Source organism: Phasianus colchicus, chromosome 14, assembly GCF_987193195.1.
Source record: "Phasianus colchicus chromosome 14, bPhaCol1.hap1.1, whole genome shotgun sequence".
NCBI classification, from domain to species: Eukaryota; Metazoa; Chordata; class Aves; order Galliformes; family Phasianidae; genus Phasianus; species Phasianus colchicus.
In genome coordinates this window covers 14,378,424-14,395,182 of record NC_143449.1, presented here as the reverse complement: position 1 = coordinate 14,395,182, position 16,759 = coordinate 14,378,424, and the positions used below count along the sequence as shown (strand labels likewise).

General features: G+C 32.9%; 1 protein-coding gene across 3 annotated transcripts in view; it reads right to left on the bottom strand.

The window, feature by feature from the left end:
- The window catches only part of DIAPH2 (diaphanous related formin 2), a 157,116-nt gene that overhangs the window by 75,525 nt on the left and 64,832 nt on the right, over positions 1-16,759 (bottom strand). For all 3 annotated transcript variants that reach the window (XM_090150285.1, XM_090150286.1, XM_090150287.1), the window contains 4 exons: positions 14,236-14,337; positions 12,768-12,862; positions 9,055-9,156; positions 4,087-4,326 (listed from right to left, as the gene is read on the bottom strand). In XM_090150285.1, coding sequence (XP_090006411.1) covers positions 4,087-4,326; positions 9,055-9,156; positions 12,768-12,862; positions 14,236-14,337 — 539 coding nt within the window. The remainder of the gene's footprint in view (positions 1-4,086; positions 4,327-9,054; positions 9,157-12,767; positions 12,863-14,235; positions 14,338-16,759) is intronic.

The following is a 16,759-nucleotide window of genomic DNA, read 5'->3' as shown; positions in this document are numbered from 1 at the left end:
GGAGGAAATTTTAAAAAAAGTAAAAAAAAAATAGTAATTTTTTTCCTGTTATCTGCCAGATTCATTTTAATTCGTTAGCAAAAAGTTAGGTAAATCAGTGGCCTGTAAATTTTGAGCAGCAAACTACTGCACTTCTTTGTTGCAGAACTACAAAAGGAATCTAACCCCATGCTGCACTGTTTTTGTTCTTGGTATCAATTCTTAAACCCAAAGACAGTATGTGAATTTGAGGTTTTGGCAATGACAGTTCAAAATGCTATAATAAAAGAACTAAAAGCCCTGAACAGAGATTAAACAGAATAGTTTAGTTCATTCCTTCAGTGCCCTCTCTGCCAGATTTCTAAAGTGATGTCTCAGACATGCTGAATGGTTGGACACAGGGCTAAGATATTTGCTCTTTTACCAGTCATGTTAAAGGAACTTCTTGTAAATCCACAATTTTTACAGAAGCAAAAAATGTAGAGAATAACACATGATCATAATCTATTAATTCAAACTTGACTGGAATTTCTGACCAATTTAAAATGCACCCTACTGGAATACCAAATGACAACAGTCAAGCAAAGATAATCTTAACTGCCAGTAAACTGAATTCCGTAAGTAAACTTTTATTTAGGAGAAGTTGCATGAGAATTATGTATATTATGAACCTAACTGCCTGTTTTCACTCTACTCTCAAGCGGACAGGCAATTTCTAGTGGTCTCAGATAAACAAGTGGTCTTGATGGTGATATGACTCTGCTCTCCATTATCCTAAGGGCATTACCTGCTAGACTCAACCTAGGATTTTTAAAGTGAATTTAAGGCCAAGTTTAGCTTATCCACTTTCATGCAGATATAAGGAATGAATTTATGAATTGATTGAAGAATCAGTGGAAGCAGATTATCTGTTATTTGAAGTTAGAGACAGTAGGTGCATGGAAGAGTGAGCTAAGCATACTTTACTTCTTAAGAGAAGTACTATTACAGATGTATTTGTAAAGACCTTTAAACCAAACATTATTAACTCATCTACCACAGTTCTTATACAAAAACAAGCTACAACATACACAACAAATGAAATCAAGGATTTATTTAAGAAGTGTACATAAATGTGTATAAAATCTCTTATTTGTTTTCTCATTCTGTAAATCACTAGAAGTTCTAATTCTATAATCCTCATGACAGGCTTGCCATTGATGTTCAATTTAATACAGGCCTTTCAGCTTTAAGGATTACCCTGTTAAGAATAAATGACTACAGTCCAAAAACAGGCTTTTAAAAATATAAGGTATTTAGACAATTAAGAATGCAATTTAAATCATACTAAATCAGTGATTAAGGATTAAACAATGCTCAGTAACGGTATGTAGTTAAAAGGTTTCAATACGTTACGTATATGAAGGGTTTTCCAACTTTAAAAAAAAAGATAGATTTAGTGTCTCAACATCTGTATGGTAGAAAGAAATTGCATTTCAATTTTTCTGTGAACAAGAACTATGGGATTTGCATTTTTTCATCTTTCTGATTACATTAAGTGGATGAAACATTTTTTCCCCTAAAAGGACAAAGTTGTTTTACCTGCAGACTACAAATACAATAAATATTGTCACCAACAATAACAGTTAAAAGTTAATATTAGCATTTGCTAAGTTGTTTAAAACATCAAGTAAACAATCATTCAGATCTTAAGCAGGGCCAATACATATTGCATTTGTAAAATATTAGCAATGCACATCACAGACTAGAGGTTTCCAACTCTGTTTTTAAAGGAGACACTAACATAGATACTAAAATTAAAAAAAAAAAAAACAATTTTGATCCTATGGCCTTTATCAGAGAGAGAACAAGGAAATGACGCTTCTGGTTAAAGAAGTCAGTAGATCAACATAGGTTGTAAGGAATAGCTTTCTGCTGGACGTCAAAGCATGAATCTGAGTACTCAGTACTATGAGATTCATTGTTTGGGAAGGGATTAAGACGAATAATACACAGAACTTGATACTTGCAAGCACAGCCGCTCAAAAAAAATAATGTCATAATAATAAAACTTTCCTTTTAATTTATTACATTGATAAAGCATTTCAAATGTGTAAATGGTATCATAACCAGGTTCAAATTTCTTTGTGTGTGTGTGTGTTCAGTCAAATCTTTCTTTCAAATTTCTATCTAGTCTGACTTCACAGACATGTGAGGGTTCCTGTCCTTGAAAAGACAGTTGCAATATGGTTAAAAATAATGGTTGGATTTTTGTTTGCTTCCAACTATGACTAGATGTGTTTAAAAGTGCTTTCTTTTCTTCATTACGCTTTATTAAAAATTGTTAATAAGATTTCCATAAACCAAATGACCAGCTCTAACTATTTCAAGAACATCTGAAAAAATAAAATAAAAAAACCTAAATCAATACTTGCCTTTTAGTTACTTTTTCTTTCAGATCACGTACTAAAACAAATATCTACTAAACAATTAATATCAAGATAATTGAAGAAAGGCACAAAATTCTTATGGCTATCAGGTTTTCTTGAAAAGGGAATTTATGAAGTTAGGGTACCTCATCATTAAAGTAAACTCTGCTTTCTACATGTATTTTATACATAGAAACGTGTACACACAGACACATGCACAGAACCCTGTTAAAGTTCTGGTTTTAAAATAATAATCAACAGCTCTCTTAATATGGTTCCACACACAAGCAGAAAGTCCACTGAAGTGGACACAGCCTGCTTAGTACCTATATGCACTGCACTGTACGTATTTTATTACAGAGAATGTTTTAAATATTTACTCTAAACCTCACTGGGAAAAATAAGTACATCCTACAGAAAGATGTCCTGAAAACAAAAAAAAAAAATTAACAGATTCTGTTTCTGAGGGCAAGACAAGTAGTCAAATTTTTTATCTCATTACTTTAAATGGAATTTAGCTGTAAGCACAGATAGCTATGCTTCAGCAATTACTCAGTTCAGTAGAGAACAATTTGCAGGATCTACATTAGCTGTGTCAACATCTGTAGAATTTGCATTGAAAGCAATTCATAAGTCACCTGGAGTGCAAGAATACCTTCTTGAACCTATGCTATGCTAAAGTATCTCTCAAGCTCAGTCATCGCTTCCCCTCCCCCTCAATTAAGAAATACATAAAGAAATAGTTTAGTACTTGCAGATTAATTTCCCTTTAGATTGAAATGCTATGGAATAAGGCAGCACTGGATTTAAGAATACCTTGAATTTAGACACAGTTTAAAATATTCATTTATTAAAATGAAATTACTTTGCAGGTGAAGTTTTTTATTTTACCTAGAATTGGCTAAATCTGTTTAATAAACTATAGCTACAGAGACTCTCTCCGTTGTCATATGTCAGATCAGACTTATGTATTTGAAAGGTTGTTGTCCCCCAAGGTTACAACACTTAGAGGGACACATCAGACTTCTCCAGGGCCCCAAACAGAGGCTTGAACAATGGGCCCTCAGATTACAACACACACAAAAACTTGGCAAGATATACGTTAACTTTTTTTTTGCATCTGTTTACAGATGTTTCATCATTTTATTTCTAAGAAGTGCTTCACGAACTGATATATTCAAGTTCAGAACAATGTCTTACACTTACACATTTTACTATTTATAGCAGCACTTCTTTGAAGTCTGAAATTGGCACTGTATCTTATATTTTGAAACCACAAGTGAATTTTAATGTAGAATAACTACATCCAACTTTAATTCCAAATATGTATTTTTTGCTTGATGGATAGTAGGATGGAAGACAGGAGAGACAAGAAGCTAGAATATTTTAAATAAGTTCTATTTGTACACTACTGAAAAGAAGACAGACATTCAAATTAAAAAGGCTGTTTCACTCGTACACTCCAGAAACACTCATTATGGTTACAGCTTAACAACTGTCTTAAATCACCAGTGCAGTGAGTAGGTCATTTACAGCAGGAGACCATTCTAGATCATTTTATCCTGTATTTTTGCATCCATTATTAAAAATAGGCATATGTAAGTGAACAATATTGATTGTTTTTCCCTTCTTAGGGCTGTTTCTTATGTACTAAGATCTTCATGAATTCACACTCAGCAGTATTATAGCTTCAACTTACCTTGCAAAGAAATGTGATGTTAAAACCAAGAGACTGTTCATTTCTGCTGCCAGTGTTCATATAGTTTCCAAGGAACAACACTAACTCCAAAAGCTTACTAAAGCTTTCACTCTTCCTCAGCTCTTCACAAGCTAGTGTAACTGCCATAATGCCAGGCTTGATATTGTTTATATGGTCTTCAAATGAAAGTTTGAAAAGAATTGCATTGAGACGTAACCTCAACATTTTCACTGAACTCATCTACAAAACAAAAAATATTAAATCAGAACATAAAAGAACGTAAGGTTACTTGTGTAAAATAGCTTATATTAAAAAATACCGGACAGTCCATTAGAAGACTACACTTTCTGTATGTTTCCATTATTTACCTTGTATTTTCCAAGAAACTGTACCTGCACATATTCACTGGCAACAAATATACAATACCAACCAAAATCCCTCCACACAGCACAGTAAATGTAAGCCAGTTACATCTCTTAAGAAGAACCCAAGATTAGCCTGAAGACACATATGCTAAACTTATTGTTACAGCTCCAATAAAGTCACCAGTAGAATATAAGCTTCTCAGTTCTTTCCAAAACAGTACAACAATCTCTCAAGTGCCTGTGCTAATACCAGCACAAATGTAAACATACGGACTGATTAAACTTGAGAATTGTATTTTTCATTTAATTTTTTTTTTTACTGAGCTGATGCACAGTGCAAGTTACACATTACCACAAGAGCAGTGGGGGAAAAAAAAAAAGACAAATCCTTAGGGATCATGACGTGTAAACAAAACACTACCTGCATTCCAATCCAGTATGTTTCTGTCCTTTTAAACAAATTTTGTCAAACTTCTCCCTGAGATATTATCCTCTGTTTGCAAGAGTAGTAAAACACTAATTCCTTCCTGACATAAATCACACTGTAGTAAAACTGTGCCTGACACAGATGCTGAAAGGTATCTCTGATAGTAATTTGATTAGCTTAAATCCCCAAGACCAATTTCATTATTCTAAACACCAAAAATAAATCCTTCTCTTCCATATTTTCCACAAGTAATCAATAATATTTCCTTCTACTTGTAACAGACTGTAATTGATAAAAGACATTTAGAAGATAAAGATATATACTGAAAATTTTTAATCCATTTAAAAATTTTCATTTAAATGCAAGAATGATTACCTTCCAAATCTAAATCTTAATTTTAATTAGCAGAATACAGAAAGATTTCTCCCCCAATGCATTCACTATCAGTGGTGTTCCTGAAGGACTTTGTCCCCCTGAAAGAAAAGCTTGGTTATGTGACAAATCACACATCACGGCTATCAAAACAAGGATTTTTATGTGCTCTTGTCTCTGTCGCGCAAACCATTACCACAGTTCCTTGAGGAACCAAGATTTTTTGTAAGGAAAAGAAATTGGAAGTGTTTGAGTATAACTAGCATTTCTTCTTTCCTTCCCAGATTTTAAATACATCTCCCTTATCAGAAATGTTTATTTGAGCCCCTGCAAGTCATCAACATTCAGCCTTGAGACAGTTTCCTAAGCATCTTGTATTTTAAAAACATTATACTAAAAACTTCTGCCTTGAAAAGGATCTACTTTCACTGAGATGCAGTAACCAAAATACATTACTTAATCTGCTTTAACCTTGATCAGACAATTTACAATTTTTATTCAAAAAGGGACTTAAAAAATCATCAAAAGCTTTAGGTCATAAAAAGTGTGTTTTCTCTCTCTCTCTCTTTTTTTTTTTTAACTAAACTAGATGGTAAAATTGAATATGCCAATAAGCTTTGGGAAACTTAATCCCTTCATAAGGTAAACATCCCCATTTTCATTAAGCAAATACGGATATTTCTATGATTTTGACAACACGTTCCAGTGAAATAAACAAGAATCTTTTAGATTCAATCCAACAGTAGACAAGTCAGATAAACACAAGATGCCATATTTTTAAGATAACAGGATACAGTCAACCCAGTGACTTTCCTTTAGATACATAGTTTTCTGGGAAAGTCTGCTGGCAGAATTGCAGTGAATCACTGAAATAAGAAACAAATCATACTATTAGATAGAAGCAATGAGAAAGCACTAAGTACTAGATTTGTTGGATGTTCGATTAAAAAAATTAAACTATTCAACAACTGCAAAAACCAAGGCCATTCTCTCAGATCAAGTGGCTTTCAGCTATCTATCTCCAAAACAAAATGACAAATTCTTACTCAGGTAAGAAGAGTACTCAGAACATCTACTTACTACATATACTTAATACACACTACTTGGATCCTGGCAACTTCATTAATTTCGACATCAAGACAAAGCTAGAGAACAAGTTGTTCCAGCCTTTGGTCTTCTGAATTAGAAGTAGAAAAAAACTAAATAAGAGCATAAAAAGTCTCCAAGTGTAAATAATAATAGAGTGTATGAAGACATTTGATAACAAAACTGAAAAGGTTTTGCATTGTCATTTATACGCATTGTGCAGCTCTCTCTTTTCCTTTTTACTATTTCCATGTCCCTATTAACATTAACCCACAGCATCTGTTTTTCTGTCTATAGCTGCTCAACTGCCATTTGTAACTTCTCTAAAGAAAAAAGAGAGAAAATGGAAACAGAGGATCCTTGAAGGCAGATTGCGAGAGAGAAGAAACAGGAGATGAGATGGTGTTCAGGAACTTCTGACTGCATGTAAGGAAAGCATATTTGACAGCAAATGTAAACACTCAGCACAGCCCCAGCAGTAATTTACTATTATACATTAGATAGCAGAATGATGGGAGAAAGCAGATATACAGCATTCCACTCCAAAAATATATCCATGTAAAAGCTAAAGAGAAAAATGTAGTTAAACTGAATAAAAGAGAAAGATTGAAGCTGAAGTAACAAAGAAGGTATGATGTTTATAAATAGAGATATACAGCAAAAGGAGGGATCAAGGTGGGAGAACTTAGTTATAAAGATCAAGGCTGCTGCAGTAGGAAACTTAGACGAGTGAAAAAGAGAAATGTCTATAGTAATGCTTTAAGTCAAGATCATTAAACATGATTTCCTGAATTTATTTAGTAAAATAGTTAAATGAATTGAATTCATTTAATATTCATAGAGAGTCATCTGTCCCAAACCTCTACCTTGTGTGCTTACATCCTGTGTTTTCCTTAAACATTTTAGATATTCTCCTTGTACAAAATCCATGCAATGCACAACTTGGTTCAACCTATTTTTTTTTATTACGTGCAAGGGTAGAGTAAGATAACATTCATTTTTTGCATCAGTCACTCCCTCTTAAGATCTGCTTTTTGCCATTTTGAAAGTAGGCACAGTGCAGATAGTAGACAGTGCAATTGTTCTGACCTGTGTTCCTTCCCAGAGAACAAGAGCCCTTTCTGTTGTAGGACTTAAAGTACTACTGTCATTTCATCACATTGTTTTAGTCAGTAAAGTCTGTTAAATGACAGGAGATAAAGTATTCCTCCAGAGGTTTTAAAAGACCACATACTTATATTCATAAAACATTATAATAAATATAAAAAATAAAATTGTTCCCAAAACATGGTTGTTTTTTTTTTTTCAGAAAGATAAGGAAATTTCATAGAATATAAACACATTCCTACCAAACACATTCTACTAAATTTCCTTATCCTTGTCCTCAAACATTAAAATTATTTACGAATGACAAAGTTTTAAAAATCAATAGCCTTGAATTTTTCAGAAGAATTCATTAATACCTTTCCTTTTCTAATTACTCTAAAAAAAATATATATTAGGTCATGTCATGTTCCCTGCATCCAAACAAATCATACCAAAGACACTTCTGAAGCCAACTTATGGCAGTGTCTTTCAAATAAACAAGTAAACTATTTAAGAAAAGTATTAGCTATTTCATTTCCTTCTTTTAAGGACCTCTGTTTCAATGTATTTTACTTTATAGGACACCCTGGAAACATTACCAAGCTGAGATCATCCTTAATGTAATCTTTTTGAAAAACAAAATTGAAGTGAAAAGATCAACTAATTTATTAAGTCTGTATAATATCTTTGGAAGACCAGCAGCAAAAAGAGTCTTTCAAGTCCTAGCTTAGTACTCAGTTACAAACAATTACCTACCATGTATTCAGTAATTTATGCAGTCTTTCAAGTCTTATTTAATACTTGGTATCATATAATCATGTACCAGCACATATTTGGTAGTTTATGCAAATCGGATAATTTCATTCAGAGACTGGTTCTAGCCATTATAATACCTTATATTTCAATTTTTGGAATAGATGTATGCACTGAACAAATAGAAAAAGCAACAGAATGATCTTCAGTTTCAATTATGATACAAATTCATGCTTCTAGAACCATTTCAGGAGTTCATATATATTGCATGTATATATATACATATTTACATATAGTATGTATATATTTATCATAAAATATCCTGAAGTGGTAGTTACCCACCTGTAACATTGAGTTCAACTCCTGAAAAAGCTTTCTATTGACCAAAATAAGATTATAATAGATAATGTAACTTCTCACACCAAGAAATCTTTCCTCCCCTTAGCAGTGATGTATGTATACTCTTATATTATGGGCATATTATCTCTTTCAGCTGTTCAGTTTTCAATATAGCAAAATAAATTTACCGAAGTTGTCAGTGCCATAGAGTAAATGGATCTTTTATGAACCCTTAAAATTTCACCTTCTTAAACAGTTAGGAAGAACACTCCAAATTCAATAAACACAAAAGCCTTTCGCACATCACAGTGTACAAGAATAAGACAAAAGACTTGGTATTGCAGAAATGTCTGTTCCTCTCCATTACAAGCTATACTTCCTACCAAAAAAAAAAAGCATTCGTATTTTAAATTGCTAATCAATAACTATAACAACATTTTCCTCATGCACAATAACACTAACCAAAATTCTTTAAACCTCCTTTTTTTCATCTATTTGATACAATAATTCTCTCTAGTTAATTAGTGCACTAATACATACCACGATTATAAATTGTTCTGACTCAGCAAGATCATTATATTCATCCTGCAATGCAGCTAAGGCATTAATTTCTTCCTGTTCAGGAAGATTCTTCATTACAGCCTAAAACAAAAATACATTATATTAAATTTGGTATAATGAATGAGCTATGATCTTCAAATAAGACACTAAAAATAACATAACATAGAAATGCACAAGAAAATTATTCTTTTATTTACATAGCTTAAACACTATATAAACTTAAAATCAAACCAATAATTAATACATACCTCTGTTACTGTCTTCAATTTGAAGAATGCCCTCTCAGTATTAAAAAGCTACAGAAAAAATTCTCAGCTACTGTCAGACCCTGAAGAATTATTCTTTACCTGACAACCTTTTTGCCCTCACAATTTACTCATTGCTCTAATATACTACTCATTAAATACTAAGCAAGAAAAAATGGTCTGCATCAAGCCATACATAACCACGTAAAAATAATCTTTAGTTCTTATTCAAAATACCTGTACACAGGACAATCTCAAAATTGGACAAATATTCTGGAAAGTGAAGTCAGCTTTCAACATTTTTGAAGGCACATGAACTTAGCGGAGTCCATATTCCCAAAAGTCTATTTTGTTACATGATTTTTAACTCCTGTGTCCCTCCCATCTTGGTCCTCAAAGATAGGAGAGAAAAGGAGCAGGTCTTTGTTCTGACCACATTCTAGTCCTTCGAACATTTCAAAATGAATTCCGAGAGGATGTGCTCCATTGCACTTCCAAGGCTTGAAGTCAGATCACTGTTCTCTTCGATGCAGAACTCAGCCACAGATAAATGATCAGTGAAATGCAAACTACATGTTTTGGAAAACACACATCAAATAAAAAGCACTGCCCAAAAGGGTTTGTAGAGGGAGGAAAATGTTTTAAGTCCGATATTTAAAGGTCGATGCTTTCACTTACTACTTAAAATGCCCTCAATTCTGCTAAAAATAGTATTTTACATGGGTATGCTTAGAAAATGTATTCTTCTAAAGACAAAAAGAATGAAGAATGAATTTTCCTAGCATGCTGTTCTCACAGAACTGCATTATCATCAATCATGTACACAGAACTGCACTGTCATTACTGATCATATACACAACCTGCTTAATCCAATAAATTTTACTAACTATGATAGCGTAAGATCAAAAAGTAGCAAGAAACAAGTACCTCAAAGGAAGGAGCAGTTGACTGTATGCTCCATTATGCAATAATAGAATCACAGAATCAAAATTGAAAAAGACCTTCAAGATCATCTACTCCAATCTGCTACCTTCCACCAATATTTCTTGGCTAAACCACATCCGAACATTTCTTGAACACTTTCAAGGATGGTGACTTAACCACCTCCCTGTGCAGTCCATCCACTCCAGAGTCAACCACTCCTTCTGAGAAGAAATTTTTTCTCATATCCAACCTGAACCTTTAGATTTCACCACTGTGATACTTAGAAAAAAGCAATATCTACATGAGCATTTTCATGAAGTTCAAGTTTAGTTAAGCATGAAAGAAAGCATAGTTTGCTTTGAAGAAGTTTTCCAATTAGTAATACTGAAGACTATTAAACCAGTAAATTAGTTAGTGAGTCACTTAATTGGTAGATCAGAACAAAAATAAAGCAGAACAAAAATCAGATAGATGATAGAGCCCCTCTACTTCAACACATTTCTAAAATTGTCCTTGGAAACAGAGAAGCAACCTCCTTGGGGTCAGTCTCCTTGCTCTTAGAAGTAACTCCAACAGACCAATGATTCATAAAAATGGATCAACTGCCAAATAAAAGTAATTTAAACTTACTACATGAATCTAAAGCCTCATTTTTTGGACCATTCTAAGCAGTCAAGTTACTGGCATGACTGCACTCATGACAAATTCATACACATATATTCTATGGTTAACAATGCCTTTTACTTAAGTATCATCATTTTTCTCCCCAGTGCTTATACTTATCTCTCAGTATAGTTATAATTTAGTCAGATTCCCTCTCAACTATTTATACTGCTAACCTAATCAAGCCAGTCTTTTCTAGCTTCCTTCTGTAAACTGTTTCTCCATTGCTCACTCATCTTAAGTAGTTTCAAAGTTCAGCTTCTCCATTTTAAATTAATTTCTGAAAAACGTATTAAGTATTTTAGATAATGTCTTAGGTGTGGATTATTCATAAACATAAGAATTACCTACTGAAATTGACTGATACACCTTACAATCACATTTGTATGTTTTATGCTGCACACGATTTGGGTGGGATTGAGTTAATTTTCTTGTGACCAAAAACTAATGCACCAATATAGTAGCAAACGTTGAACAGTGCTTTTGCAGCTTCAAGGACTTCTTGATTTGTCACTCTGCCCACACAGCAAGCAGACCAAGGATAGGCTACAGGTATTCATGGTGGTTTTTCAGTTCCTGATGACTTTAATATTACTAATCCTACAGGCTTCTCAAACAATCTGATATCTGGATCCTAACAGCAAGACTTCCTCCTTACTTATATTAATTTCTAAGTACATCAACTGTACTAAAAAGGTTATCTCAGATGAAATACAAATGAATTTTTTTGATATTCAATTTGTGTTTTTGTGTGTTTGTTAGTATAGGTCAGAATATGACACTGAGAAAACAAAACAGTATGCACTCCTGGGCATACACTTCGAAGTCTATGAGACCTATGTAATTTGAGGTTTATGAGAGACAACTCTTCCTTTAGAGCCTCAGGAGAAGATACCTCCAGAAGCACAGGAGAAGCTTGGTGTCAGACAAAACTGCAGATTACAGCCAAATTAACTTAATTTGATAAATTTAATTTATACTGTTTGTTTGGAAATGCAGTAGAGATAATTTTGTTTTTAATAAAATCCATGCTAAATTTTCATTAAATTATGAATGTTAACTGTGTAAACAACAGCCAATTCAGTTTAGCCCAGCCTCCGTAGAACAATCATTTTTCAGGACCAAGAAAGGAGGAAAACACTCATTTAGAAAGCCTTAAGGGAAAAGGAATGAGGACACAAGCAGGTGCAGTGAAGGATGAAAGGACAAACAGCCCAGCACGTTTACCAGACAAGCATCACTTAGTGAAGACTGGATCAGCTAACAGCTACAAAATCATGAATCTGCACAGGATATTAAAAAACTAATTCAACACTAATATCATCAGTGAGATACATCTATACATTGCTTCAGGTTTGCCTGTTTCTCTGTTGCACTGCCACTTCCAAAAAGATTGCTCTTCTGCTGTGGGGAATCTAAAGAGATGTCAAGAAGCTGTAGGACACATTGTCTTCTCTTTGGCTGAGAAATTTTGGCCTTAAAGATCAAATGACATCAGGAGCAGGTCTGATTTACAGACAAACAAAAGTTTTTAAGGAAGTATGATGAAACTTCATTAATGACTAAGCTATGTAAATTGTCTCAAGTTCAAAAGCTAGTATCAGAGATTTCTTTTTGAAAGAGAAACATCATAAAGTGAAAAATTGAAAGGTACTATTAACAAAAAAATCTTTTTAATAAACAGTTTTACAGCGAAAGTACAACAAAAGCAAAACACTACATTCAAGAGAAGCATTTGTAGCTGATACCCAAAAATTCTTACTTTTTTACCCAGATATTCTTACTTCTGAATTCTTACATTTTGACATCATTATTAAATGTACAATAAGCAACAAACAGAATTAGCCATTGTTCACATACCTGAACAAAGGTTTCAGTCAGCTTTTCTTCATTAACCTCTAAAATGATATTTTTTATTTCTTCATAAGGCATACGTAGAGAACCCAAAAATATTGCTGAAATTCAGTAATAATTTGAATCAAAGACAGATTCAAGAATGCAAATTTCAATTCTAGCAACTCAAAAACAATCACCCTGATTCAAATTAAGATAACTCATAATGAAAGCTTCCTATATAAAACAAACTACATGAAACATTATTTCTATTCAAATTATAATAAATCTTATTTCTCAGAAATGAACTAATGACAATAGTTAACTGTTTAAAGCAATCTCAGTTGCTCCTGGGTGGTGTTACTCATCTGTTAAAATTAAGTTCCAGTTTTATAAAAAGCAACATATTTGTATTACTTTTAGAAGAGATTTGTTCAGCCATTTGAAGATTTCAGTGTCCATTATGTTTATCAAGCTATAATCAATTCCCAGAATTAATAATTTGTAGAATATTCACATAATATTCTTTTTAAAAAAAAAATTCCTTATCAAAAGCAAGGAAACAAAACAACCTAAGTCCTTATAAAAGAGGCTATATGTATTGTACACACTTCAAAGATGGATTTCTCAAAGTAAATTGATTTCCAGCTGCTATAACATCTCAACAGAGTCCTGTTCTAAAAACACAAACATCCCTAATACACACAGATTAACATACTGTTTTTCATAAAGTGCTGTATATTCCATCCAACTACTACGGTTGACTTTTATGCAACCATATTTTCAATTCCTAGTTTGAATTTTTATATCACTCATGTCATAGCATATTTTCTGCTTAGGGAAGTTTATTCATGAAGAGGGTAATAAACAATGCAAAGATTTGGTTTTACATACTTGATTTGCCACAAGCTTTTACCAACTAGTGACATTTTATGATATTTCTTATTCAAATAAAAGTGTACTGCTCTTAAATTTTTTTTTAAAAAAAATCAAAATTAGTTAAAGAGATGCAGCTATTTTCCTTATAACTTATAACAGTATTATTTGCTCCTGATTTATCCTATTTGGCAATATCCTCTTTAGAAATCCAGCTGCTACCATGCTTTTTCTGCACTGCTCTAACCAGAGCTGTGAGCTGAGAGGCCATAACCTAAACCCTACCAATGCTGACTTTGCTGAATCAGTGACTATAATTTAATTATACTTCCTGTCCAAAGGAATTATAGAAAGAATCAACCTTCTCAGTACAAAAACAATATAATTCATTAACATTTAAGTCTACAACATTTTTTGTTGCATTTAGGCTTTCCAAAGTTGTATAACACATTTAAATCATAGATGTACAAAACTTTTCTGAGCTAAGAAGATAAAAAAAAATCAATTCACATTGCATATTTTAAAAAAATATATTGTAGATATAAACAAAGGAAGATTTAAGAATAGCCATGTAGACAAGATAATTACATATTCAGCTGAAACATTTGACATCACTTACATAAGTTTTGTGAAGTTTTTCCATCCAAAACTCTTAACACTTTGTTCTTTTTCTTTGACTGTTCTATTTTCTTTTCTTCTTGTTTTTCTACTGCTTTTTTAGCTGGAAAAAAAAAAAAAAAAGTTATTTATTAAATATTACAACTCTTAAAAGACTAATAGCAACTTAGTCAGGAAGCTATAATACTACATTTGTAAGAATCAGCTCAAGGAAAAGTGAATCCTTTGCCTCAATGTACTGTAAAATACATAAAGAATCAAATAACATCAATTTATAAAATTAGAAGTGAAATAAAGATTTTTATACAGCAACGCCATGTTTTTTGTGTGCACTATCAAATTGTTGCTTATTTTAACCCACACATTCTGCTATCTCGAACTACAGTTTATTGCAAACATCTTTAAAAAGGCATCAAATAGGTATTACCTCAAAGCACGAGTGCCCTCTGTTGAAACAAATACCATTTGAAGATCTTCATTCAAAACCAATAAGATAAAGTATTTGACATTTATCACACTATAAACTTGCAGAGGTAGGTTTTTACTAGTAATTTTCTTGTCATTTTTAAAGAGCAAAACAAAACACAAAACGCTAGCTTTGTATTCCATACTTAAAATTATACAGAAAGCAACATGGTAACAAAGTAACTAAAAGGTACACTAGATTTTCTGCATAATTCAACACACTTCTGGGTTTATACCATTTCAATAATTAGTTGATCTTGGGCATTTTCATACCAGCATAAGCTAAACTAGTGCAAGACAGTTCCCTCATCTCCAGCTATATCTGAAAAGCCTAAGGCAGAAAAAGCGAAAAAGAAAAGACAACTCTACAACAATGCACTGCTTGCTCTTCATTGCCCCCTGCTATTATCCTGGGTGCACGTACGTCAACAGTTTTTTCATAAAACCATGACAACGTATGACCAACTTGATTTATATCCAAACAAGGACAGAGCTACACAACAACTTTTCTTCAATCTCATACGCAGACAATACTCAAAACTTCCACCAACTCCCACTGACCTGTTAACTATAATATGCTACAGTTCAAAACCCTTAAGTGATCCTCCATGAATTAACCAAATACTTATCACTACTTTTTCCCTTGGTTAAACAAGGAAATAAAACTAGGTACTCAACAGCCATAAATAAAATACAAATAATTAAGAAATGAGTTCTCTCGTGACAATGCAATAAACATTATTAGTTTTGTTATGTTATGTGAACAGAAACTACTGAAAATCATAAACTTGTGTCTGGTGAGACAGATAGGAGAAATGACTCAAGAAGATAAGTGACCTATTCATAGCTTTATCTGTTTAAGAATGAAACCTTGTGGATCTCCATAAATAATAAAATCTTTAAGTAAACATGGTGAAGAACACATCGCCGCCAATCTGGTCACTATCTACTCTTGTCACATCAGTTGTGAACAGAAGACAACAGACCTGTTCCTTAATTAGCTAAAACAAAATAATCAAAGCCAAAGTGCATCTCTTCATTCTTGAAATATTGCAAGGTTAACCAAAATATTCAGTATTCAATAAGCAAAACCAAGGGAATGAAATACTTATGTTACCATGGGATAATTCACATATACCTGATCAGAAATAGTAAGAGAAACAGATTTATGAGCAAGAACTTAATGACAAGGGTGTTACACAAGCCCAATAAGTAAATGAGTAAACACTGGATTTGAAGAGGTTCAGATTTTAAATCATAGGGTTTGGGTTTTGTTTTTTTGTTGTTGCTGTTTGTTTTTTAAGAAACCCATATAAAATGGGCTGACACAAAATTCACACTAGTACTCATCAAATAACCCGTTTTCAAATCTCTCTCTCCTCAATTGTTTCCAGTCTGCAGTACTCAACAGGTTGTGAAACTAGTAGCCACAATTAGGACACAACACCAAACCTTCAACAATTTTGTAATAAACAGCTACTCTTACATGCTTCAGCCTGAAGGGCTGTAACACAATCGCCATATAAATACTTAATATCTAGGTTTGATTAAAACTTTTTCATTTGGAAAAGACTAAAGATTCTTTCCAAAGGTTCTAATCGTTTCAAGTGTGTGATTAAGAACTTATAGTTACCTTCACACCAAGTCACAAAAAACAAGGAGAAATACCTAAATCAATGCTTACTTGACTGCAAAATAGCAACTCAGCATCAACACCAATCTTAGCAACTTAAGAGTTACAAGAGACATAAAATTACTAGAAATTCTCATGAAGAATGCAAATGAGATTGACTCATGCTGGGAAGTATATTAAACATCAGTGCTAACAAAAGCCACACCTCTCCTGTTCTGTCATAGTGCCTCTTTCTCCCTCTGATCATCTAGTCCATTTTAGCAGTGGCTTGACTGCAGCACAACCATGAATTACAGAATTCAAAAAAATAACTGAATAAAGTAATGCTACTTGATAAGTTTTAAAATCAAAATACTACTAGTGGCCAACCTCCCAAACCTTTTCAAGAATTCCTTTCAACATGAGATCCAGCCAAAGGGAGAGCTGA